At 45.5% G+C, this 27,593-nt stretch overlaps 1 protein-coding gene across 1 annotated transcript; it reads left to right on the forward strand.

Moving 5' to 3' along the window:
- Positions 1 to 332: 332 nt before the first annotated feature.
- Positions 333 to 26,850, forward strand: nfatc1 (nuclear factor of activated T cells 1). The gene is made up of 10 exons (XM_058046708.1): positions 333 to 1,071; positions 1,986 to 3,015; positions 3,091 to 3,250; positions 8,472 to 8,674; positions 8,746 to 8,918; positions 9,691 to 9,831; positions 14,985 to 15,040; positions 15,576 to 15,708; positions 17,424 to 17,963; positions 25,315 to 26,850. Exons 1-10 carry the CDS (start codon positions 1,053 to 1,055, stop codon positions 25,368 to 25,370), a joined length of 2,511 nt encoding a protein of 836 aa, XP_057902691.1. The 5' UTR covers positions 333 to 1,052; the 3' UTR covers positions 25,371 to 26,850.
- The last annotated feature ends 743 nt before the right edge of the window (positions 26,851 to 27,593 follow it).

Genomic DNA, 27,593 nt, shown 5'->3' on the forward strand with positions numbered 1-27,593 from the left:
CAGGCTGACTAACCTCTTACCACCAGGAAGTGGAGGAGTCATTATTTGTGTTTGCTTAAAATAAAAATTAAAAAGCTTCGTATTGATGTCTAAGGGGCTCTTCGTGGAAATTTTATGGACATTTATTTCATCTCATGAAACAAAAACGTGTTTAAGGCACCAACTAAAACAAAAAGAGCCTCAAACTAGACTTATTTACTATGCTAACAGTTGTTATACTTATTTAACACATTTATTTTAATGTATTTTATATGCTTATTTGTGAAGGCCCGTGTTATTTTAATATTACTAGTAGTACTATACAATAAACAAGTCTATAAAGCCGCCAAAGCCAAGCAACCAGCATTTTTTTAATCATTTAAATTAATTTATATTACTACAATTAATTAAAACATTTTCAAATTTTGTCAATTTTCGCATCAATTATGCAACATTTATTGTAAAAATGTGTTATTTGTAATTTTCGTTATAATAAATAACAAAAGTCAGAAATCTTTCATAAACGCGCGTGCTTGTGTAGCTAATGCGCATGCTCAATCGTCAGTCAGGAAGTTACAGTACTCTCCAAACAAACGTCATTAAAATGATTTAATTGCCTTCATTTTTTTTATTTCCTCCATTCTTAAGCATTTTTTTCCTCTCCGTGGAGCCTCCAGGATTCCTTGCCGTGTCCTTCAGTAATTTGGACTCCCGGTGCGCTGGAAAATCCTGCCCGGGTCCACTGGCTCCACAAGGCGGGCGGACGTGCAGCTGCGTCACGGCCCGGAGGGGGCGGGACTCGGGGAGGTGATCCCCGGGTTTAAAAGCGCCCCGGACCGCCGCCGTGAGAGCCGGAGAGTCGTCGTCACTTTCACGGACGGAGACCCAGCGGAACCGGGAGGATACCCCCGCAAAAACAATAATCTTTGGATCCCCCACCTCCCCAGATATTTGGACTCGGTTGCTTTTGGTTCCGGACACTCACGGAAGTAACCAATCAGCACTTTATGGATCAGGAACCGACACACTTTGCATCCCTGGCGACACTTTGAAGGTTTCTTCACAAGGAGATCATGAAATCTGCAGAGGAGGGTGAGTTTAGACATTTATAACTTTTTTACTTTGACGTTTATTAGTTTGTAAAAAAAAAAAAAATCAATCTGGCGTAAATATATTATAAATATATGAACAGGACACAACTTTCATGCTAGGTTGAACTTTAGCCCCAAAAGAGAGCACTTTAAATTGGTCATATTTTATGTTTACAAACTTTATCTGTAATTAAGGAAGTAAATTATTATATATATTTTTAAAAAAAAACTCTTTAGATGAGCAGACCAAAATATGATGTTGCAATTAAAACAGTAATGGTAGTACTTAGTCCGATGACACACACTGTAAAACAAGAAGTGGTACCAAAGTGTTGAGGGTTCCACCTGAACCTGGTTACCCCCCCCCCCCGCCCCCCCCATAAAAATCTACCTGGGATGAAGGCTTCCAACCTATTTTTAGCATCCTGCAATGAAAAGCCTTTTTATTTTTTCTGAGTGACTGATGTCACTCAGCTTTATTTCAAATTACAGCAGTCTCATGTCTGCTTCCACGCCCCCCCCCCCCCCCCCCCCCCCCACCCCCTTCTGTCCAACTCTTGGGCCTGCCTGACCTCACCGCACAGGCTGACAGACTTTTCCTTTTTTTTTAAATGATTATTTATGATGATGATGATTGTTATTAGGAGCCAGAAGGAACTTTTACTGCATGGGTGGCAGACATGGTTGGGTCCTAAGAACCTTATGGTGGGTGTATGGTCTGGGGGGTGTGGATTCAACAGCACACATGTTACTAAGAAGTCTCATATGGTGCGTTCAAGAACCAACGTGACTGGCGTCACGTGCCATATGGACGCTAGATCGATACCCAATGTTTACCTTGTATGTTTCATCAGGTTCATCATGTCTGGAACGTACCATTGTGTTACATCACTAAAGACTGTGTTTGCCTTCCAGATGCGTACGGCTACACCCCCAACGTCAGCCTTTCCCTCCCGCTGGGGACCCCCTTGCTCGCCCCCCAGTACCTCAGCCTCCAGTCCAGCCCCATCATCTCCGTCTCAGAGGCTCACAGCTTTGAGGCTCACAACGACATGAGCGTGCCCCCCGCCACCTACTACCCCTCCAGCGTCCGCCCCAATGGTGCCCCCACCCTGGAGAGTCCTCGCATCGAGATCACGGCCTACGGTCAGTTTCCCGAGGACCAAGTGGAGGAGGACCGAGTCCCCGTGGCCAAGCGGGGCAACTCCATCGTGACGCTGACCCTGCCCAGTGGCGACGGGTACCGGGACCCCAGCTGCTTGAGTCCGGCCAGCAGCGTCTCGTCCCGCAGCTGCCACTCCGAGGCGTCGTCCTACGAGTCGGGTTTCTCGTACAACTACGACAACTCGCCGCAGAATTCCCCCTGGCAGTCCCCGTCGGTGTCCCCCAAGGGCTCCACCCTGGCCCTGCCGGGCGATGGCTACGGTCCCGCCGTCTCCCCGCGACACTCCCCTTCCACCTCCCCCCGCACGAGCGTGACAGACGACGCCTTCATCAGCCGGGGAAGCTCCAGGCCCAACTCCCCTTGTGGCGCTAAAAGGAAGTACAGCTTCAACGGGGGCGGGGCGGCGCACAAGCACTACCAGCATTCCCCCCACCCCTCCCCCGGGGTGTCCCCTCAGACCTCGCCCCGCCTCAGCGTCACAGAGGAGACGTGGCTGCCCAACACCAACCAATACACCAATTCGGCCATCTTGGCGGCCATCAACGCCCTGAGCACAGACGGGGTGAGCGACCTCGGGGAGGGGGTCCCCATGAAGGCCCGCAGGACCAGCCTGGAGCACAGCCCCACTGTCAGTCTCAAGCTGGAACCTGGAGGTGAGGTTCTCTCTCCCGACGAGCACCCCTCCCCCCGCCCGCCCCTGAAGAAGGAGGCCTACTGCGGAGGGTTCCTGGACGTCCCCCAGCATCAGTACTCCTGGTCCAAGCCCAAGCAGTATGTCAGGTAGAGACCCGCCTCTCCACTTCCTGTCATGTCAAGATCTGTCCTAACCACGTAACCTTCTTGGCATCCCGTCAGCCCGTCCCTGCCCGCCCTGGACTGGCAGCTGCCGTCCAGCTCGGGACCCTACAGCCTGCAGATCGAGGTGCAGCCCAAGTCCCACCACCGAGCCCACTACGAGACCGAAGGCAGCAGAGGGGCAGTGAAGGCTCTGGCGGGAGGACACCCCGTTGTTCAGGTGCGTCTCTTGATTGCCGTTAGCAAGCTGCTAGCATGTGATGATGCTAACGTGACGGCGCTAACACCGTTGGAGGTGTGCTGACACGACTCCTCCTCGCAGTCCTTTTTTATTTTCTGCTCGGAATAGCGGATCCTGTCTTGGCCGAGGTTGTAAGGTGATGCCACCCTCACACAGCCATGAAGGTGGGCGGGGCTCCGCCTGGCCCCGTTCTCACCTCCACGTTTTACCTTTTCACTCATGTGTGAGAATGAGGCGGCGTGCTATTTAAAGATGTCCCATTTGTGAATGGACGACGCTCCCGGGCAGGCCGCTCGCTTCCTGTCCAGACGGGGGTGACTCACGCTTTTTTTCCATTGCGTCCCCCAAACCCAACCCACCCCCACTTAACCAGCCTCGGCGACGTAGCGCGGTCCAGTAAGAGCTTAGTCACTTTACCAGTGGTGGTCCGAGGGGGGAGAAGGGGAGCGTGGGGAGGCGTGGCTTCCCAAGACATCTGCTGCTTCAATCTGATGAAGTCAGACCAGGAATAAACAAAAGCATCCAGATGAAAACGTCTGACGTCTCGGTAGAACCCGACCCTGGACCTGCGACACCCGCCGTCACGCATCACGCACTTTTACTACAACCACTTTTTCTCCCGGAACGCTCTCGTCAGGCTAATTAGGAGACTGGCATACGTATTACTATTGGTACTTCAAATTAGATTAGATTAGATTAGATTCAACTTTATTGTTATTGCTCATGTCACTTGTACAGGGCAACAAAATGCAGTTAGCATCCAACCAGAAGTGCAATTTTTATAAGTACATTAGTATGGACAGATCTATGTAAATAAAACTATAACAGGCTATGACTATAATACAGTGAGGATATGTACAGGGATATAAATGACTATAATATGGCTATTGTAGATTATACAGATTATAAACAGTATGGGTATGACAATATATAATAACAGTAATATATACAGTATTGCAATGGAGTGACTAGGGTATGGAAATGACTATAATATGGCTATTGTAGATTATACAGATTATAAACAGTATGGATATGACAATATATAATAGCAGTAATATGTACAGTATTGCAGTGAAGTGGTTATTGCAGATTATATAAATTATAAACAGTATGATCAATGAATCAACAGATCAGCTACATAATGTATATTTGTTATTAGTTTTTACTGTTTTCATTGTTATCAAGGAAAATCATGTAGCATCATAACATCAGTTCTTTATATCAATTATTATTATATTCATATTGTATAAATTATAAAAATATTGTTTAAAATTATTATTATTATTGTGGAAAATGATCAGCATCATGTAACATCACAGTTCAGTGTATGACTTTTTATTATATAAATAATATAAAATTGTTTAATCATATTTAACTATGTGTTTACTTATGTAACCTCAATTATATTATTTGTACAAATGATATGAACAATATAAATGTTTTCAAATAAATAGAATATTTATTACTAATATTACATCACTGCTAGAATCCTCTTACATGGCGAGAGCGGTATGGCTAAATTCGGGAAGCAGGAAACGGGGTCCGCAGGACTGCCATGTAGTCGTGGCAGTGGTTTGGACGACTGGATTACATATTATATATATTACATCATCTAATAATTTGTGTTGAGTTCGTGTGGCGTCTCCTTTAAGACCAGAGTTGCAGAATGAACGACGATGGCGTCTGCTGTATGCGTGGCATTCCCAGACAGTCCCGTTATAATGTGTCAATGAGCAGGGGGGCCCGACAGGAAGCAGCGTGCGAGCGCCGCTCTTTAAGGGCAAGCGAATCGTTTGCAAGATGAGGTGAAGTTTCAGGCTCCTTCCAGCGAGGAGGTGCTAATGATTTAAGGGCAGGAGGTTCTGAAAGAGCGTGTGTTCTTCTCTTCAAAAACCCAAAACGCCACCCCTCCCCTCCTTTTCCGCCAGTTCCCGCCCCGAGCGCACAGACTGCTCTTTGTTTAGGAAAGTTCCCGTGTGCGCGGCTGACATCATCGCTCGTTGCAGAGGAGGCGGCGGCGGCGAAACCACACACGTTTCTGGCAGGCTGTGGCGGCCATGTTGGAGGGAGCCTCAAACAAGGCGGCCCCCGTTTGATTACACAGTAGACACGCCACCGCTGACCCCCCCGCCCCCACCCTCAAAACCTACACTGTGACTCAAAACCCTGCACAGACTCAGCAGAGTTTATTCTGGAACCTTCTACCGCTCCGCTGTGGTTCCCTTCTCCGGCATCCAACCGGGCGGCTACAGCTTCTTTTTTTTTTGTTGATGCCATCGCCGCAACCGCGTACGCCAACCGCCCTTACGCCATCACGGACCCGAGAACGCCAACATGAATAATTCTATGCAACAGTTTGTGGGAAGGAACGGCATCGTACGCACGTCTTCATCTACCTTGCCATGACTCACCTAAGCTAACGTGCTACTTTAGCCAACCTTAAAGTCATTTCACCCATCAGTCTTCAATCTACACATCATACTTTTTAAACACTCTTCATGGAAGCCAACGTACAAAAATTGGGAATATTCCAATCTCTTGTCTACATGAACAGAATAGTCAACGGGGCATGCCCTGTAAAACGTAAACATCAACATCACGTGATACCAACTTCCCTAAATTTTTGGCAAAACTCCGTATTGCCAGTTTTTCCTTCATCCAGTCTTGGAATTAGTTTGGATCCAAAACAAAGTTTGCTTAGCAGTCAAGTTTCGATTGCTGGCCTCCATTTTTAAAAGTGAAGAACGTCTGGAGCTGCGTGTTACGTCATATCATATCAAAGATTTGGTATGTTTTGGTAAAGCGTTGTCCAAGCTAACGTCATCGCCACCAACGCTGATGTTCTGTACCTGTACATGTTTTGGTCCATCTGTCATCTTCAAAGTAACGTACGTGGAGATTCTACATTTTCTTTCTTTTTTGAGGCACTTCCTGCCATCTTATACACGAGACGGGCGCCGTTACTAGTTTGAAGAGCCAAACGTTCATCTTGTCGGAGTCACGAGTCCTTTTTTTCTTTTGGACGTTTAGTTTTTGTGCATGTGATCACATTGGATAGCAACAAATATCATGCGTGACAGGATGGATTGTTTTGGTCTGATTCACCCCTTGACCAATCGCTGTGTGTGTGTGTTTGGAATGAACAGGGAGCCCCTCCCCCCCTTCCCCCATATCCCTCCCCTTCGGTGCCTTGAGCTGCCGGGCGGTCTGGGCATTCCTCTTGCGGGTGATAATGCAAGCTGATGTCAAACACAAAGTTCTAGCAGTCGTTTAATCGCCTCGGCAGAACACAGTTTGCATCACGTGGTCCTCGGCCGTGATGGATGGGGCGGCTATGGTCCGGAAACCCCCCAAACTCCTGAAAGGACAACCAAAACCTGGTCAAAACCAGAAGGCCAGAAATGCATCATAAGAAATCGATCCAACTGACGGATTTACCTGGCGTGCCACCTCCCTCCACACGGCGCCCGCTCGCCCGCCCGTTCAATAAACAACATGGCCGTGCAGCGGCACGTTTCCTTCCACAAATATACACCAGCCCAGTGAGCCGAGCGGCCTCTCCAACCTCGCCCGGGATGGTCCTTGGCGTTGTCCGTGCGGGTTCTCCAACCCGGAGTGCCGCTCGTATGTCAGTGAAACGCTAGCAGCTGTCCCTCGGCCGCAGCGCCTCTTAATTAGACGGCACGCTCCGACTCTGCTGAGCTGCACGCATTCTTTTTTTCTTTCTTTTTTTGAAGCCGCTTCCTGCCGTCTTTCACATGAGATCTATTTCAGACGTTGACTGATTGGATTACGATTGTGGCTGCAGGATGAACTGGTGTGCCGTGTCAGCGCTTTATTACCGATACGCATCGATGCAACATTGTCGGTCCGACAGGAAATGTCCTTTCTCTTTGGTAGGTTTATTATTTTCAGATCTTAATAACCAATACCGTGCTTAGATCTCTAAAGGGGCGGAGCTAGCCATACTGCTGTCCATTGATTGAATTGACATGGATTGAAAATTCTTTAAATTTGTCCCCTTTAAACGTATTTATTTACTATCCAATTGGGTTTATGAGGATAAAATTAACAAAATTCATGTCTAAATATATATGTTTTTAATATAGATTACATGAAAAGAGCATTATTGATAAATAAATGATGATAAAATTGAAAACAAATAAAAATTACAAATATATTTGTTTCCAGATTGCACAAAACGTTATTAAAATAATAAATAAATAAATAATGATGATCAAAATAAATGAAATAATTTGAAAAAAACATGTCATCAAACGTCAAAAAAAGGACATATTGAACATGAAAAAACTTCTAGATGGTATCGTTGCTAAATGCATAATGACGTTAAAATAACATTGCAAAATATGGAATTTATTTTATTCAGTAGTTATTGGTTTGCTTATGTATTTTAAAATGTAAATAATATAGTAATAAAATCAAAAAATATTAATATAAATAAAATAAATATTTTATATAAATAAGATAAATATATATAAAATAATATAACATAATGCATTTGTTTTTCCAGATTGAAAAAATGAAATGAATGCTAGGTAGCGCCGTTGCTAAATGATTCATCATGATACAATTTCATTATAAAAATACAATGTATTTAATAAATATATAAATACATGTATTACTGTCATCATTTATTGAGCAATGACACAAACTGGCATTTTAGTCATATGCTATCTGAAAATAATACATCCAGAGTACATATGTTTCCATATCAGACCTCCAAGTGGATCCATGGTCACCTTTAGCGGGGTGGGTGGCGCGTAGGTTGCCGCTGGGGGGTTTGGGGGTGTTGTCTTGTGTCAACTATAGAGCAGTACTTTGGAAGCAGAAGCGGAAGCAGCGTTAGCATTACGCCACCGTTCCTCCTGGGAAGCTGTGGCTGATAACCATCAGAGCAGCATCGCCACCATTTAGGCTGCTCTCTGACCCCGAGCGCCCCCCCACCCGTCTCCCCCAGCTGACCTCCGCTTGACTCAAACAGGGATGCGTCTCGTCAGAGCAGGGCCGACGCCGTTGGTGGTTTCCCTGCTGGCTCGTAAAGGAGATGAAACGCTGCTCCTCACTAAATGCGTCCTTTGTTGCCGACAACTCCATTTTGTTTTTACAAGCAAAGTCGTGTTTTTCTTCTTGGTGGGAGATTCACGCCAAGTGTCTTTCACCCCGACCCCTCCCCGCACAGCTGCACGGCTACGTGGACAACGAGCCGCTGACCCTGCAGCTTTTCATCGGCACGGCAGACGACCGCCTGCTGAGGCCTCACGCCTTCTACCAGGTCCACCGCATCACCGGGAAGACCGTGTCCACGCCCAGCATGGAAGCCCTGCACAACAACACCAAAGTGCTGGAGATCCCGCTCCTGCCCGAAAACAACATGCGCGCCATGTGAGTACCGCGGTACACGCTAAGCGTTACTCTCCTCCAAATATGTACTCCATCGTACGCTTGTCCTTCAGAATCGACTGCGCCGGCATCCTGAAGCTGCGGAACTCCGACATCGAGCTCCGGAAGGGCGAGACGGACATCGGACGCAAGAACACGCGCGTACGCATGGTGTTCCGCGTGCACGTCAACCAGGCGGGCGGCAGGACCGTATCCCTGCAGGCCGCATCCAACCCCATCGAGTGCTGTAAGTACGTGCTTCCTTGAAGGCCTTGAACGCATCACCTCCTTCGGTTCCAAAGGGAAAAGTGCTGTTTTGGTAGCAAACTGGGAAGCAAAGGAGGTCATGACATCATCTCTATCTCCAGTGGCTATTTATGGGGAAAAGGGCGAGTACGACTCCTTAGCCTTCGGCCCAATAAAACAATCTGGCCCGTTTCGACCTTTGGGTGCACCGAGGAGGCGTCGTCGACATGACGAGGGCTTGGCGCTGACGTGAAGCCGTGAAATGAAAGGCGAGCACTTAAAGCGACAAAAAAGAGGCGCTGTTAGCGCCTGAGTGACGCCACTATTGGGGAATTCAGCGGGATTAGAACCTTTTGTTTAAATATTGGACGGACTTCATAGTACACCAGGCGCTCAACAAAACTTAATACACTTGAGTCAAATTTTAAAAATATAAGTCAACACGCGCCGTTCATTCATGGCAGCCGCCATCTTGTCAAAGAATGACTGAAAATAATCCACACAGGCAGTGAAGTGGGCAGGAACAGGGAATGGGAGGCCAACATGAGGCCTGACGAGGCAGGTAGAAGGAGAGGAGTGGAGTCATACGGAGGGCAAATATTCCTAAAGTAAATATTTAGGAGCAAGTATTCATCAAATTCAGGGAAAGACGGCTAAAAAAGAAGGATGCTAGCGTCTGGATGCTCGGGTCTGCATGGGGAGTGGGTGCCTGCTCCACTGCTAACTCCAACCCTTCCCTCCTTGCCTCCTTGCCTCCTTGCCTCGCCGTGCAGCCCAGAGGTCGGCTCAGGAGCTGCCGCTGGTGGACACGCAGAGTTTGGACACAAGCCCCGCCCCCGGAGGAGAAAGGATGCTGCTGGACGGACACAACTTCCAGGCCGACTCCAAGGTGGTGTTTGTGGAGAAGGCTCAAGGTGAGGGAGGTGTGTGTGTGTGTGTGTGTGTGTGTGTGTCTCCCTCACCGCGTTGTTGGAGAAACCCCAGGACTCTTCCTCCCCCGCCCCCGCCCTCCCCCCGCCGTCAAAATATCCTGGTTGCTGCCAGAGTGCCACATGTGGTGCACATTAATGTGCTGTATTTTTAACCCAGCACATTTACATTTGCACAACTTTCCATTGCCTCTTTCAGTGCCGCGTGTGTGTGTGTGTGTGTGTGTGTGTGTGCGTGCGCCTCTTACTTGGAGACATTTGGGTTTTAAAGGAGGGAGGGGGCAGCGTAGTTTACAAACAGCAATTTGCTTGATTGGCCTCAGTGGAGCAAACGTGACCTTCAGGGTTGGGGAGGGAGGGGGGGGGGGGGCACACACGTGTTATGCCATCAGCCCGGTGACTCCTCTCTTCCTAAAACAAGGGAAGCCTCTTCATTGTTCCACCGGTGGGAGGGGGCAGGGGGTCATCCCCAGAGTAGGAGCTTGTGTTTTTTATACTTTATACTATTTTATGTAAGAAAAGAAAAGCCATAAATATACATTTAGCCAGACACTTTATTAGGTACGTCTGACCTGCATGAAATGAGGCCAAAAATATGACATCATGAGATGATGACATCATATTGCAGGAAAAAAGAAAGACAAGCAGCATGCATAGAGTAAATAGAGTATATACAGTAATACAGGAGCTTTGTAATAAGCAATAAGCAGCTTTCTTGGTGCACATTCATCATTCAGCTTCCCAGGCACGGTAAATTTGCATATTCCAAAATCTGCAAAAAGGTCCAAAAATTCTTACAAATTAGTTTTTTTCTCCAAAGATAGTCAGTTTTTTCATCAATATGCATACATTTAGAACTATTGAAAAAAAAAGCCCACAATTTTTGGACTTCACAAGTTTTATGCTAGCCTGCCATTCATTCAATCAAAGTATTGTACAAATACCCTAAAGGAACATTTGTATGATAAAAATGCATTGCTGGTGTACCTAATAAAGTGTCTATTTAGTCTTCATTATATGCATAGAGTATGTCTAATTCTAGCTAAATAGGGTGTTGCTGTGTTGTATTTAATATTATGGTGGTAATTCCTAATATTTAGACGAATAAATGTGCCTAATAAAGTGGCCGATGACCAGGAGAGACGTCAGGCAGGTGATGGACGGGAGTGACAGGGTTGCATGGGAAGCAGGAAGCTGCCAGGGTGAAGAATAGTTACTTTCTTAATGGAGTCCGGTATGGAGGACATTGTTTTTCGCTACGAAATATGCATTATCTTACATTTCACTTTTATGATGGCATATTGATCATACTTTGGTATAGACTGGACTTCATCAAGTGTGTTGTATGTATTTGATATGAATATAATTAGCATAACACAACCCTGAGTGAACACGACTGTCTTTAGGACCAAGCGTAGGACCAGCGTAGGCGTGGGTGTCTCATGTTTGTGTGAAGGGTTTCCCCAAAGTTTGGCACCGGACTGGAATTCCTGGCCAGTCCTGCCATGGAAACGCCCGAAAGCCAGGCTTCCACTGCAAACAATGACACCCCCTCGCCCCCCCTTCTCCATCCTTTCCATCCCTCCACATGTCCGTCCCTGCTGTGTGTATGCAAGTCAAGGCTTAATGAGCAGAAGGGATGTTGACGCTAATGCTTGTTTCAACAAAGTCGTAAAGCCAGACGTGGTGGACGACCAGCATCGTCGTCGTTGTTGTTGTTGTTGTTGTTGTTGTTCCCCACAGAGCTACAAACACGTGTGCATGGGTGCATGTGTGTGTGTGTGCATCCTGTACTTCCTACACGTGTGTGTCAGAGTTTCCCCTGTAATCACACACACAGAGGCAGGATGGCTTCACCCGCCTAGAAGGGATGCCAACAAGAAATCATTCAATTGTTTAGTTTTCTGCATGAGAGGCCAACAATCTCAACCACTCTGCTGACAAACTCAATGACGCTTGGAAGAGGGCGGCTGTTTTTGGGCATTTCTTCTCTGTGTGTGTGTGTGTGTGTGTGTGTGTGTCCTGTGAGTCACACAGGAGGAAATCCCTGCTCCCCCCCCTTCCCTCCCAGGGAAAGATAAAAACAGTCCGGAAGCGCTCCCCACTTGCACGTATTTTTAAAAGGCGTTAGCATTTTATTACGCAAGCATCATAGCTGCTAACGGTAGTAGCTTTTTACTTTGACTTTTTTTTAATTGCTTTGTTTTCTATTCTTTCACCTGCTCGTCCACACCTGCACGTCTCGTCACAAACAAGTCAGATAACATCGGGTCACACGGCGGCGGTGGCGGCGGCGAGGGATTTTGGCTACATCCACCGCAGATACGGTCCCGTAATCCAAAAGTGACTGACTGTTTTCCCCAGCCTGCCCTTCTGATGCCGAAGCCCGATAAAGCGCCGCCATTTCCATTTGGGAAATAAATCCTCTGCTTTTCGGCGGTGTCGGGTTCTGCCGTGTTTGTGCTAAACAAGCAAAGGAACGGGATTAGCAGCAGAATAGGAGCCTGGTGCTGGATTATAGGATTGGGATTGTGTATGTCATTCAATCCAATCCAGACGTCGTTTCTAATGCCCCCTAGTGGCACTACAAGAAAAACTGTTGGACTTCTTCCATCTGCCGAGGTGAAACCTGAACCGCCACAGGATCATCAACACGCCAAAAGGCGTGGGTGAGCACCACGGGCCGTGACGGTTCCGTCAGCGGCGCTAGCGTCTCCGTAGGCGGGAGTCTCTACATCCACCGAACCCCCACTCGGGTGAACTGCACCGTCTTTTCTAAAACCGAGACTTTCAGAACCGTTTGGGCCAATTGGACTTCTTCGCACCGGGACTTGGCAACTCTTAGTCCATACGTTATTGAGTATTTGTGTAATGGTGATAAAGCTGTGGGGATGCCATAGCGTCACCCACAGGGGGCGCCACACATGTAATATATGTCATGTGACTAGCGTGGGGGGTATCGTTATGGATCAAAGTGGTTCTAGAGTCCTTGACGGGACTTTGGAAGCCAGGGACACAACAAGGGTGCTCTGTGAGGCAGCCATGTGTTTATGTTTACTGTACGTCACCCCCCCCTTCCCCACGCACCCACCCACCCGGCTCGGCCCAATTAGGGGGGCACAAGGCGCCGTTTGACTTCCCTTTATGAAAGTGGCGTGACATGTTATGGTATTGTGCGTTCGCTGACGGCACCGTACGAGTCTGGACCCGCTCCAAGGTGAGCCGCGTTGAAGGGCAGCGGGTTTATGTTGGAAGGGGGGGGGGGTGTTGAACTCGGGATAATATTGGATGTGTTCCAACACGGTGGGCTAGAGAGCGTATTGTGCGAGGACGGGAGGAAGTGTGGTCGGGGGGGGGGGGGGGGTCAGAACAAGCACAGCCCAGATGTTGCTATCGGAGTCCAGAACATTCTGCGGCTACCGGACTTAGTTTGCGGTTATCAATTACGTGAATAACGACGTGCCGCCGAGAGGCTGAGAGGCTGAGAGGCGAGGTTCAGGCCTCAGCGGGAGAACGCCGAAGGACTCTCATTGGTTGGTCTTTGATGTCTTGGTTAACCGCACTGTGCAGTGAGGTCCAGATGAAATCCACAGAGGCGGTTCCTCCCGTCACAGCCGCTACCTGCTCACCATCATTCCACGCAGATTTGGACAAACCATGGGAATATTGGCGCCACCTTCCATCAGGACTTCATGGAACTAGTAGACTTTGGGTTCTCATGGACTTGTCCTGGGACGACCTCCTCGGGATCTTGGTCCCCCCCATCCAGAGTGAAGTCTGGTCTGGTCTGGGATGGACTCCAGCATGAGTCGTAGACCATGTATGGATGAGACAACGACAAAGACGATGTGTTGTCCTTTCCCTTCTCTTGGTGGGGGGGTGGGGTGGGTGAGATGCTCCACAAGTGAGGTCATCTTTCCTGGAGAGCGGCAGCAGCTGGAAGTCCGCTCTCCGTCTGCCAGCCGCGGTCGGAAAGTAAACGGGAACGGCTCGTCCTCGCGGGTCTAATAGAAGCTGTCAGTGGCGGAGCTTCATCCCCTCCTCCGTCTTCTCCGTCTCCTCCAGATCTTCCTCTTTCCTCCAAGTCCGACTGGAAGAACTTTAAGGAACTTTATTCCGTTGAAACTGCTAAGATGTTTCCGTCACCGCGTCCTCAGGCGTCCTTGTCGCTAGGACACCAAGTCCTTAAAGATCTAGAAGATCCTTAGCTAATATTTTTCAGGATATTCAAATGTATAGCAGATCTTTGACTCGCTATTTTGGAGCAGATTCCTAAAACCACACAGTCCTGTCTTGTAGAAGATCTTTGTATTAAGCATTAAGCTATTAGGAAACAGCAGAGTCCTCCTGTCCGTATAGAAGATCTTTGACGAGCTTTAGGTCCTTAAATGCAACAGAGCAGTCCAGTCGTATAGACACTATGACTGGAGTGATCCTCTCTATTATCCTCAATATTATAGAGGATCTTTGACCAACCAATCTTTGACTATAAATTTCTAAAACCAGCACAGCCCTCCTATCGTATAAAACATCTTTGAATAGTATAAACTCCTTAAAAACTACAGAGCACTCCTGTCATGTAGGCAATCTTTGACTAGCATGTTTGCAACAGATTCCTAACAACAGCAGAGCCCTCCTGTCACATAGAGGATCTTTGAACAGAATCGTTGCGGCAGATTGTAACCACCAACCAGCAGTATAGAGGATCTTTGACTGGTCACTATGTAGTGACTTTACAAAGTAGAAGTTGGGGAGGGAAGGGGGGGGGGCTCTGCAAAAGGAGGAGGCCACCTCGTCGCTTTCCAGACGTTTGCGTTTGCTAACGAGCTGGCCAGCTGCTCTCGGGATTCCACGCCGCCTCCCAAGTCAAGGCCTCCACACGAGATGTCGCTCATCCCGTTGGAATGACTCAGGGCTTTCTTGAGTGTGTGTGTGTGTGTGTGTGTGTGTGTGTGTGTGTGTGTGTGTGTGTGTGTGTGTGTGTGAGAGAAGTGGTTGCATCAGATTTCTCTCGGAGGACATGAGCTCATGAAGGTCAGACGCTGTGACGTCTCCTGCTGCTTTCTCTATCAGTGATGATGATAGCAGCGCTCCTTCCACTTCTCCACTCGGTCTCACTTGGTGTTTGTCTTCTGCAGATGGACATCACTTATGGGAGACGGAGGCCAAAGTGGACCGAGACGCCTCAAAGCATGTAAGGACCAGGAGGACTTCTTTACAACATAACTTAAAGCCAGACCGGTGACAGCGGCACCGGAAACCGTTTTAGATAGCAACCCTGTCACGCCTCGTCACCTGCTCATTAGTAGGCACACCAAGTGGGGGCAAAATATTAGGAACAGATGCAGCTTCACCACAATATTAGCTGTTTTGTATTAGATCTCATTCAATTGCGTTTCGTTTTCGTTTGATAATAAAGCTAGCATAATATGCTTTATTATTGCCGTTCTATGAAAGAGCCATTTGTGATATTTTGCTGACCTTATTATTATTATTGTTATTCACTATGCTAACAGCCCACCACATGTCTTATAATAATAATAATCATTCATAATGCCTCTTTATGGCCGTTTTATGACTGCTCTCATCCGCATCCCTCATCCAAAATAGACTTTCTTTGTTTTTTCTTGTAATATTTGATCAGCCGTGTGCCTTGCTGCGTACGTGGCGTTGTGTACGCCGAGTGTACGCACACTCAAGCTGTTCCTACTCTTCCGTCTTCCTTCCAGAACGTGCTCCTGGTGGAAGTCCCGCCCTATCGAAACCAGCGACTGGCCTTGCCCGTGCACGTCAACTTTTATGTCTGCAACGGCAAGAGGAAACGAAGCCAATACCAACGCTTCACCTACGTGCCGTCTGCAGGTGAACGCTTCACTTCCTGTCCCGTCATAAAGTTGGTGGTTGTTTTTTTTTACCAAATATACGGAAGGGTCAGGTGCTTCCGTATTGTAGCGTGGATCTCTCAGCAGTCAGTCAAATATGTGCATCACTTCATGCAACATAAAAATATAGACTTTGGTTAAACCATCATTTTTCATATTGTATCCTGATTCTGCATCCACCTGGAATTTCATGGACTTTTGGTCAAAAAGATGATTATTAGTATGAACTTCCCTCTATTTTTACTGTAGTTATTCTATATATTTTCCTTTCTTTTCAAATCATTTTTGTGAATTTTCTTCTGGCATTATTCCGGTATATTACGTTATTCCCATAATATTACAACTTTCTCCTTAACTTGATTTTATTTAGTTTATTTCTCATGAAAAAACAACTTTTTAAAAAGTACAATATTTTTTGTTTAATATTTCTGAATTAAATGATATTTTTTCTCATAATATTGCAACCTTATTGTCATAAAATGTCACTTTTTTTTTTCTCCTCAGACGACAACTCGTCTTTTAATATTAATTATTATTTATTATTATTCTTGTAAAATGACAGTTGTGTATCTGCTCCTTTACTTCTTATACACAACTTTAATCCTCCTTTGTTTTTCTTTTTTTAATATTTGACTTTATGCTAGTATGATGCTACTTTTGTTCTTAATATTACATCGTTTTTCTTTTCAACAATTCAGACTTTTTTCTCCTAATATGTTGACTTTAGGGCTGCGCGGAGGCCAAGTGGTTACCACGCAGGCCACACAGCTAGGAGACCCAAGTTCGATTACACCCATGCATGTGTGGCTTTTCTCCGGGTACTCCGCTTTCCTCCCCCATTCCAAAAACATGCTAGGTTAATTAGCCACTCCAAATTGTCCATAGGGTGATGTACAGGGTGGACCCCGCCTCTCCCCCAAGACAGCTGGGATAGGCTCCAGCCTGTTGACTTTATTCTAGTAAAACGACTGCATATTTTTCCACATTTGCTGTGATGGGGAATGTGCCCCCCCCCATCCGAGGCTGGCACTGCTCGCCATGACAACACAGACGGGAATCTCCCTGACTTGGCGCTTCCTCCTGAGACGTCCTTCCCGTCTTTGCCCGTGTTTCCGAAGCCTTTGGTGTTTCATGTGCTAAACATTGTTAAGTGGGAACTTTTCCACAGACTTATTAGACATCTTTTCAGCTGCTGGAGCGTCTGGTGGTTTTGCGCGGGAGGAACAAAGCAACACTATTATTCCATCCGCAGAAAAAATGACCAAAAAGTTATTTTCCATACCTGTTTGTCCACGAGGGCTGTGGGGGCCGGGCACGTGGGGGCGGACTCCAACACAGCAGCATTGTGTTTGTGTATACACTATATACTCTAACAGTACTGCGAGTATTTCACTGAAGTACAAGGTCAAAGTGATGAAAGAGCATCAAAGATTTTCTTCAAATAAACCGGAGTGGTGATTGACAGCTCCTATTTAAACACGTAGCAACCCTTCCTCCTTTATTTGGACTCATCCAGCGTCAGGAGAACTTCCAAACAAAATGGAGGCGTTTGTTCTCCGTCTCCGCCATGGATGAGTCATCATCTTCACACAAAACGTCTCATTGATGATGTTTGTTTGGCTGGACTAGCAACACGCCAACCCTCACATGCTGACTCACGTGCTGCATCTTCTTCTTCTTCTTCTCCCACTTCAGTCCCAACCATTAAAACGGAGCCGCGGGACGACTACGACGGCCCCCTGGTGGGCGCCCCACGCGGGACCGGCCACTCTTTGCCGCCCAAGCCGTACTTCCCCCCTCCGGTGACCCCCGAGCTGAGACCCTGTGTGGTGGGCGGGGCTTTCACGCAGCAGAGATTGCCGACCAATCCCTCCTCAGCTTCGTCCCCGAGCAGCAGCCCCAAACTACACGACCTGTCGCCGCCGCCGCCGCCCCCGCCGCCGCCCTTCTCGATGCCCCACGTTTCCATCATTCAGGAAACTCCCGGTCGATTCCAGCCGCCCGGCCTCTACCGGCCCAGCGTCTCCACGCCGCCCTCCACGCCCGCTTCCGGACCAGAGGCGCCTTTCTCCCCGAGCCACTGCATGAGCCCCGGCGGGGGTGGCGGTAGCCCAGGCGCCCAGCAGCAGGGGAAGGCGGCGGAGAGGGTGCTGCAGGAGGATGGCAGCCCCCCAGCGCTGGGCGTCAGCATCAAGCAGGAACCGCAGGAACTGGACCAGATGTACCTTGATGATGGTGAGTAGGTTTTCCTGGGACGCTCCCAAACCTTGTTCCTCATCTAGTCCCACTAGGGGGGCTTGCTTGCCACCTTGAGACCCCAGCCCAGGTGCCCCCCTCTACAGAGGTTGTGCTACTCAAAGGGGCCCCCTTGGATTTTTGGCCTGGGGCCCCAACAGAGTCTACAATCCCTTCTGAGCGTCACCTTTAGTTAAGGCACCCCGATGCCAGGCACCCCAAACTACATCATGACTTGCAAGGAACAAGTCCCCATTGTGGTACCGCAGAGACCGTTCTTACGCCACTTCCTGTGACGTCTGGCGTTCACGCTCGCGTCTCCTCGCTGTGCGGCGAGGTGCAATTACGCCGTCGCCACAGGCGGCTTTTAGTGCCCGGCCGTAACCATAATGGGGCCTGGGGGCCACGCTTGTTTTTACCAAGCGGACTCATGTGGCTTCTCACGTCATTAAAGCGTGGCGGGCCCCGCTCCCCCCGGCGCCCCCCCCCCCCCCCCCCCCCCCCCCTCAGGTGGAACCTTTCTGTCGTTAAAAGAAGGCAGACGACATTTCAAACAGAAAACTTTCTTATTCCGCTTCAACGCCGACGAGTACGCAATTTGACCTTTTGTTGGAGCCACCCATCGCCTTGTTAGCGCTCTGTTTTTGCTCTTTGTTACAGTACAAGTACATGCATACTACCAAGTCTGCAAGTGTATACTCCTTAGTGCGCTAGGTAGTACACTATGCAGTGCGTAGTACCACAAAGTGCAGTGCAGTACTACCGAGTTTACAGTACATTAGGCACTGTATAGTTCTATGCGTTGTGTACTACCAAGGGTACCACATGTCTACGTACTATGTTGACTGCGTACTAGCTAGTACTACCAAGAGTACACTACCAGTGCATTGTATTGCCAAGTGTACACAGCATAGTATGTAGTACTAGCAAACGTATGCACCATGTTGGTCATTGTACTACCAAGAGTACCACCAAGTACATGCATACTACCAAGTCTGCAAGTGTATACTCCTTAGTGCGCTAGGTAGTACACTATGCAGTGCATAGTACCACAAAGTGCAGTGCAGTACTACCGAGTTTACAGTACATTAGGCACTATGTAGTTCAATGTGTTGTGTACTACCAAGGGTACCACATGTCTACTATGTTGACTGCGTACTAGCTAGTACTACCAAGAGTACACTACCAGTGCATTGTATTGCCAAGTGTACACAACATAGTATGTAGTACTAGCAAACGTATGTTGTGCATTGTACTACCAAGAGTGCCACCAAGTACATGCATACTACCAAGTCTGCAAGTGTATACTCCTTAGTGCGCTAGGTAGTACACTATGCAGTGCGTAGTACCACAAAGTGCAGTGCAGTACTACCAAGTTTACAGTACATTAGGCACTGTGTAGTTCAATGTGTTGTGTACTACCAAGGGTACCACATGTCTACTATGTTGACTGCGTACTAGCTAGTACTACCAAGGGTACACTACCGGTGCATTGTATTGCCAAGTGTACACAACATAGTATGTAGTACTAGCAAACGTATGTTGTGCATTGTACTACCAAGAATACCACCAAGTACATGCATACTACCAAGTCTGCAAGTATATACTCCTTAGTGCGCTAGGTAGTACACTATGCAGTGCGTAGTACCACAAAGTGCAGTGCAGTACTACCAACTTTACAGTACATTAGGCACTGTATAGTTCTATGTGTTGTGTACTACCAAGGGTACCACATGTCTACTATGTTGACTGCGTACTAGCTAGTACTACCAAGGGTACACTACCAGTGCATTGTATTGCCAAGTGTACACAACATAGTATGTAGTACTAGCAAACGTATGTTGTGCATTGTACTACCAAGAGTGCCACCAAGTACATGCATACTACCAAGTCTGCAAGTGTATACTCCTTAGTGCGCTAGGTAGTACACTATGCAGTGCGTAGTACTACAAAGTGCAGTGCTTTGTTGACTGCGTACTAGCTAGTACTACCAAGAGTACACTACCAGTGCATTGTATTGCCAAGTGTACACAACATAGTATGTAGTACTAGCAAACGTATGCACCATGTTGTGCATTGTACTACCAAGAGTACCACCAAGTACATGCATACTACCAAGTCTGCAAGTGTATACTCCTTAGTGCGCTAGGTAGTACACTATGCAGTGCGTAGTACCACAAAGTGCAGTGCAGTACTACCAAGTTTACAGTACATTAGGCACCGTGTAGTTCAATGTGTTGTGTACTACCAAGGGTACCACATGTCTACTATGTGTACTGCGTACTAGCTAGTACTACCAAGAGTACACTACCGGTGCATTGTATTGCCAAGTGTACACAACATAGTATGTAGTACTAGCAAATGTATGTTGTGCATTGTACTACCAAGAGTACCACCAAGTACATGCATACTACCAAGTCTGCAAGTGTATACTCCTTATTGCGCTAGGTAGTACACTATGCAGTGTGTAGTACTACAAAGTGCAGTGCTTTGTTGACTGCGTACTAGCTAGTACTACCAAGAGTACACTACCAGTGCATTGTATTGCCAAGTGTACACAGCATAGTATGTAGTACTAGCAAACGTATGCACCATGTTGTGCATTGTACTACCAAGAGTACCACCAAGTACATGCATACTACCAAGTCTGCAAGTATATACTCCTTAGTGCGCTAGGTAGTACACTATGCAGTGCGTAGTACCACAAAGTGCAGTGCAGTACTACCAAGTTTACAGTACATTAGGCACTGTATAGTTCTATGCGTTGTGTACTACCAAGGGTACCACATGTCTACGTACTATGTTGACTGCGTACTAGCTAGTACTACCAAGAGTACACTACCAGTGCATTGTATTGCCAAGTGTACACAACATAGTATGTAGTACTAGCAAACGTATGTTGTGCATTGTACTACCAAGAGTACCACCAAGTACATGCATACTACCAAGTCTGCAAGTGTATACTCCTTAGTGCGCTAGGTAGTACACTATGCAGTGCGTAGTACTACCAAGTTTACAGTACTTTAGGCACTGTATAGTTCTATGCGTTGTGTACTACCAAGGGTACCACATGTCTACTATGTTGACTGCGTACTAGCTAGTACTACCAAGAGTACACTACCAGTGCATTGTATTGACAAGTGTACACAACATAGTATGTAGTACTAGCAAACGTATGCACCATGTTGTGCATTGTACTACCAAGAGTACCACCAAGTACATGCATACTACTAAGTGTACACTATGTAGTGTGTAGTAGTGTCGTAGTACAATGTATTCCCAGAATGCTGTAGTAAACTGCTACACAGTTGAAGTTACTAAATAGTACGTAGACTTCAAAATGAGCAGTAGTACTATAGTAGTAGTAGTAGTGTGATATCAGTACGTAGTACGTATGTACTAGAGGAAGTCTTGGACGTGCGGCCGTCCAGGCTGCTCAGCAGACGGTGCCTCGTGCTGCCACAATATTTGTAGGGCGGGGGTCCAATTTCTCCTACGGTGGCCAAGCGTGGATGGTTGCTATGTTGACGTTTTAGCCGCTTCTTTTTTTCTAGCTGCTCAAGTAGAGAAGGAACGTGTGCAGGAACCCAGTAGGATCCTGACAGCCCGGCCAAGAACATCTCGTGGCTTGTGGTCTGGACTTGTTGAACGTGGCAGTAAACTTTGGAGGTGGGGGGGGGGAAGGGGGCAGGGGGGACGGGGGGGTTCTCCTCTGCCCCCACCAGACTTTATTCTCTCTGGTCTTCACAGCGGTCATCTTTGGAACTTCTTGCTTTTCCCTCCCTTTTTTTTTCTGCGAGGCCCACTAATTGTTTGGGAGTTCCTCGTCCGTCTGGGGCTTCCTGGCTGCCCCGCCCGCCCCCGTATCAGGCGCCGCCAGCTGTGGTGGACCTCCACGGGACAGGAAGCCGGTTCCTGGATGACTTCATGTCAGAGTCCGCAGGCACCGTGAAGGCATCACAGTGGACCTTTTATCCGTGTTTGGGAGCCTGATATCCAAGACCAGCAGGTCCTCATCCTAAACCATGGAGGACTTTCCCTTCCGGACACTTTACAGTCAGGATTAGGATCAGGATTAGGATCAGGATTAGGATCAGGATTAGAATTACATTAGTTGTCTACACTTAGTTTAAACCTAGTTTATTAGCATGCATACTACCAAGTGTACACTACCTAGTGCGTAGTACTACCAAGTGTACATGACCTATGTGTAGTAATGCCAAGTGTTCACTACGTAGTGTATAGTACTACCAAGTATACAGTACGTTACATATAACTCATACTATTATGTAGTGTACTATGTAGTGCATACTACCAAGTATACAGTACGTTACATATAACTCATACTATTATGTAGTGTACTATGTAGTGCATACTACCAAGTATACAGTACGTTACATATAACTCATACTATTATGTAGTGTACTATGTAGTGCATACTACCAAGTATACAGTACGTTACATATAACTCATACTATTATGTAGTGTACTATGTAGTGCATACTACCAAGTATACAGTACGTTACAAAGAACTCATACTATTATGTAGTGTACTATGTAGTGCATACTACCAAGTATACAGTACGTTACATATAACTCATACTATTATGTAGTGTACTATGTAGTGCATACTACCAAGTATACAGTACTTTACAAAGAACTCATACTATTATGTAGTGTACTATGTAGTGCATACTACCAAGTATACAGTACGTTACATATAACTCATACTATTATGTAGTGTACTATGTAGTGCATACTACCAAGTATACAGTACGTTACATATAACTAATACTATTATGTAGAATACTATATAGTGCATACTACCAAGTATACAAGTCTGTAGGATGCCCAAGCATGTACTACCTTGTGCATAATACCATCAAGTGTACACCATGTAGTACTACCAAGTGTACATGACCTATGTGTAGTAATGCCAAGTGTTCACTACATAGTGTATAGTACTACCAAGTATACAGTACGTTACAAAGAACTCATACTATTATGTAGTGTACTATGTAGTGCATACTACCAAGTATACAGTACGTTACATATAACTCATACTATTATGTAGTGTACTATGTAGTGCATACTACCAAGTATACAGTACGTTACAAAGAACTCATACTATTATGTAGTGTACTATGTAGTGCATACTACCAAGTATACAGTACGTTACAAAGAACTCATACTATTATGTAGTGTACTATGTAGTGCATACTACCAAGTATACAGTACGTTACAAAGAACTCATACTATTATGTAGTGTACTATATAGTGCATACTACCAAGTATACAGTACGTTACAAAGAACTCATACTATTATGTAGTGTACTATGTAGTGCATACTACCAAGTATACAGTACGTTACAAAGAACTCATACTATTATGTAGTGTACTATGTAGTGCATACTACCAAGTATACAGTACGTTACATATAACTCATACTATTATGTAGTGTACTATGTAGTGCATACTACCAAGTATACAGTACGTTACATATAACTCATACTATTATGTAGTGTACTATGTAGTGCATACTACCAAGTATACAGTACGTTACATATAACTCATACTATTATGTAGTGTACTATATAGTGCATACTACCAAGTATACAAGTCTGTAGGATGCCCAAGCATGTACTACCTTGTGCATAATACCATCAAGTGTACACCATGTAGTACTACCAAGTGTACATGACCTATGTGTAGTAACGCCAAGTGTTCACTACGTAGTGTATAGTACTACCAAGTATACAGTACGTTACAAAGAACTCATACTATTATGTAGTGTACTATGTAGTGCATACTACCAAGTATACAGTACGTTACAAAGAACTCATACTATTATGTAGTGTACTATATAGTGCATACTACCAAGTATACAGTACGTTACATATAACTCATACTATTATGTAGTGTACTATGTAGTGCATACTACCAAGTATACAGTACGTTACATATAACTCATACTATTATGTAGTGTACTATGTAGTGCATACTACCAAGTATACGGTACGTTACAAAGAACTCATACTATTATGTAGTGTACTATATAGTGCATACTACCAAGTATACAGTACGTTACATATAACTCATACTATTATGTAGTGTACTATGTAGTGCATACTACCAAGTATACAGTACGTTACATATAACTCATACTATTATGTAGTGTACTATGTAGTGCATACTACCAAGTATACAGTACGTTACATATAACTCATACTATTATGTAGTGTACTATGTAGTGCATACTACCAAGTATACAGTACATTACATATAACTAATACTATTATGTAGAATACTATATAGTGCATACTACCAAGTATACAAGTCTGTAGGATGCCCAAGCATGTACTACCTTGTGCATCGTACCATCAAGTGTACACCATGTAGTACTACCAAGTGTACATGACCTATGTGTAGTAACGCCAAGTGTTCACTACGTAGTGTATAGTACTACCAAGTATACAGTACGTTACAAAGAACTCATACTATTATGTAGTGTACTATATAGTGCATACTACCAAGTATACAAGTCTGTAGGATGCCCAAGCATGTACTACCTTGTGCATCGTACCATCAAGTGTACACCATGTAGTACTACCAAGTGTACAGTACACTAGATACGGCGTAGTACTATATATTGTGTGTACACGTGTAGGGGTTGGACTTGGACCAATCAAGCCACTTTGTGTGTCTAGCCCCGCCCCTTTCGGTACCCCGCCACTGAGATTGTAACCCCAAACAGGAAGCCAGAGCGTTCGATACCCTCCACAACTCGGCCGTCATCACAACCCAACCAAAAGCAACCGTCGACCCCGTTTGGAGTATTCCATCAACACCCTCCTCCTGCCTGGGGTGTCATGGAGGGACTATTTTTAGCGCCCCGTTGTAAAACACGCCCGCCAATCAATACATTGGCTTTTTTTTTCAATTAGATCCTCGGCATCGAATGTGGCGGCACGGTGAAAAGTAGGCCATGGCGACCGACAACACAAACACAAAACGGGCCAAAGAGTTCCCTTTGTGACCTCCAGGGTCGTACTGGCTGATGACGTCATTGGCGACAGCGTCAGATGGTACAGCGGCGCCCTCCGGTGGCCGGAAATGGGATTAGTCGTGACATCATCTCTCAGCACTTCCATTCCACACGCTTTTTCAAGGCATTGTTATTCCGACAAGGTTTAGTCTTTGCTGCTGGAATTCCGACTGCGAGACGCATTCGCAGACAGGAAGTGAGCGCTCCTTTGCGGAAGGAAGTGGCTGTGGTGTGTTTCTGTGATGTGTTCCAAATATGAAAACACTTCTTTCTAACACTCCTTTCTTTGTTTGTTTCCCTTCCCAGTCAACGAGATCATCAGGAACGACCTGTCCAGCATCTCCGTCCACAGCCACGCGTAGCTCCACCCCCCACGCCGGGACACAGGAAGCAAAAAGTAACACTTTAATGACACAAAGGTGGTCACCGGGGACCAACAGGGGCCTCTGTTGTTTTTCAGTCTTATTTGACATTTTTATCTGAACGGCAAACGAGGCCACCGCCCAAAAAGCAGAGGACCCAGCATGCATTGCTTCTCCTGACGCTGCACTTTAGAAACCAACCAGTCTGCCAAAAGTGCCTTTTGGACCACAAGCCGATAGGAGAGTTTAGGTAGCTTTTGCTAAACTTTACAAGCAAAACATGGCTTTAAAATAGCTTTTGTTAGGAAAAAGTACCATATGTGTGTACGTATGTGTATGTATACCAACACACATAGGAAAAATACCATATGTGTGTACGTATGTGTACATATACCAACACACATAGGAAAAGTACCATATGTGTGTACGTATGTGTAGTATACCAACACACATATGTTGATGTTCAAAGTCAAGCTAACCATTCCTCTTATGCTTCCATGCACTTAATGTACAGTTTGTTTTATGTTTGTGTGTTTGTATGCGTCTAAACCAGGGGTGGGCAAACTACGGCCCGGGGGCCACATCTGGCCCGCCAAGTGTTTGAATACGGCCCGTCCGTTCTTTCCAAAGTATTTCATTTAAACTCAACATACAAGCTGGCATCATGGCTTGAGCCAACCTTTTGATGGTTGTATCAATTTTGTTATTTGATGTGGTCTGTTGTTTACAAAGTGCTCCTGAAAAAAGGGACACAAGCATAATAATAATAATAATAAATTTTTAAATATTTAAATATAAAATATTTAAATATAAAATATTTAAATAAAAATATTTAAATATAAAATATTTAAATATAAATATAAAATAATAAATAACAATAGCAGATTGCATGACAATTTTACAGATACAATAATACCAGGTGGACTGTTACGTGTAAAATATATAGTCTGCCCCCCCGTTTTGTTAAATCAATGCGGCCCGCGAGTCAAAAACTTTGCCCACCCCTGGTCTAAACGATCCTAATTCATCTTTTATTCCAGGAAAAAAATCATCTCAAATTTAGCCAAAGGCAACGGAAGTAGGAACATTCCAGCGTTTCCTTGTCTTATGTTTTCTTTTTATTTATTCCGCTTGCATGTGCTTGTGTATCCGTGTTTATCATGCAGCCTCTAATTGCAGATGTATACACAGCATTTATTTGTATTTATGGCTTTTAATGCCTTTCAGCCAAAGAAGCATCCACTTGTTAATATAATCTCAGAAAATTACCAAAACAGGTTCTTGGGTTGTAAAATTGTATTTTTATGTGGACATGACAAGTTTTTAAAACAAATAAAACTTTTTATATGATATATACAAATATATTTAGATACTTTTTTTTAATATATTTGTATTTATTTGATTGTTTTTGTCGCGTTTGTCCATTAGGGAAATGTACAAGGTACCATGCAGGACAATACATTGACTTTATTTACTGATCTCTCACAAGCCACTTCAATTTGCATTTTTAAGATCAAACATACGAGCTGATTCAAGTTTCAACACGATAAAGACAAATTAGCATAAAAACGAATGCGGGATTATGCAAAATTAATCCATAACATCTACAAGTTGAATAAAACATTCGTATATTATTAGCAGTGTAAATAACGCCTGATTGTTCTGTGTACAAGAGCGACACCCAGTGGCCAAATGTCGGCCTAGCAGTCTGACCGCCATCGCCAACCTTATGAAAATCTCTTAAGTTGTTTTGTTTTGTGCTCGGCTGCCTCGCACCTGTTTTGGCCACTTTAGGGAAATGAGGATGATGAGATGAGGATGTCATCTCGCTCATCTCGCTCATCTGCTGCAGCTGCGGAAACAGCCGGTAAGACATCACACATGGAACAAAAAGGCACAATAATATACCGATAATGTATACTTTACTGTTTTACTGTTTACTATGGCTGGGCTCTGCGTGTACCTTTGTACTGAAACGAAGTATTTCTAAATAACTATTAAACACTCTGCTGTTTAAAAGGACCAGCAAGCTGTTTCTAGCAATCTGCTACAAAAATTCCAGTCAAAGATGCTAAATATGACAGGAGAGCTCTGCTGTTTAAGGATCTATTTAAAAAAAAAAAAAAAAACTTGTCAATGATCCTCTAAATGACAGGAGTACTTTTCTATTTTCGAGGACCTCCTGCCTGAGATACAAAGATCGTGTATATAACAGAAACACTT

Source organism: Doryrhamphus excisus, chromosome 14 (assembly GCF_030265055.1).
Source record: "Doryrhamphus excisus isolate RoL2022-K1 chromosome 14, RoL_Dexc_1.0, whole genome shotgun sequence".
In the NCBI taxonomy this organism is placed as follows: Eukaryota; Metazoa; Chordata; class Actinopteri; order Syngnathiformes; family Syngnathidae; genus Doryrhamphus; species Doryrhamphus excisus.

Coding starts and splice junctions, on each gene's coding strand:
- nfatc1 (XM_058046708.1), top strand. Junction 3,251..8,471: donor GAGGACACCCCGTTGTTCAG/GTGCGTCTCTTG, acceptor CTCCCCGCACAG/CTGCACGGCTACGTGGACAA. Junction 8,919..9,690: donor ATCCAACCCCATCGAGTGCT/GTAAGTACGTGC, acceptor CTCGCCGTGCAG/CCCAGAGGTCGGCTCAGGAG.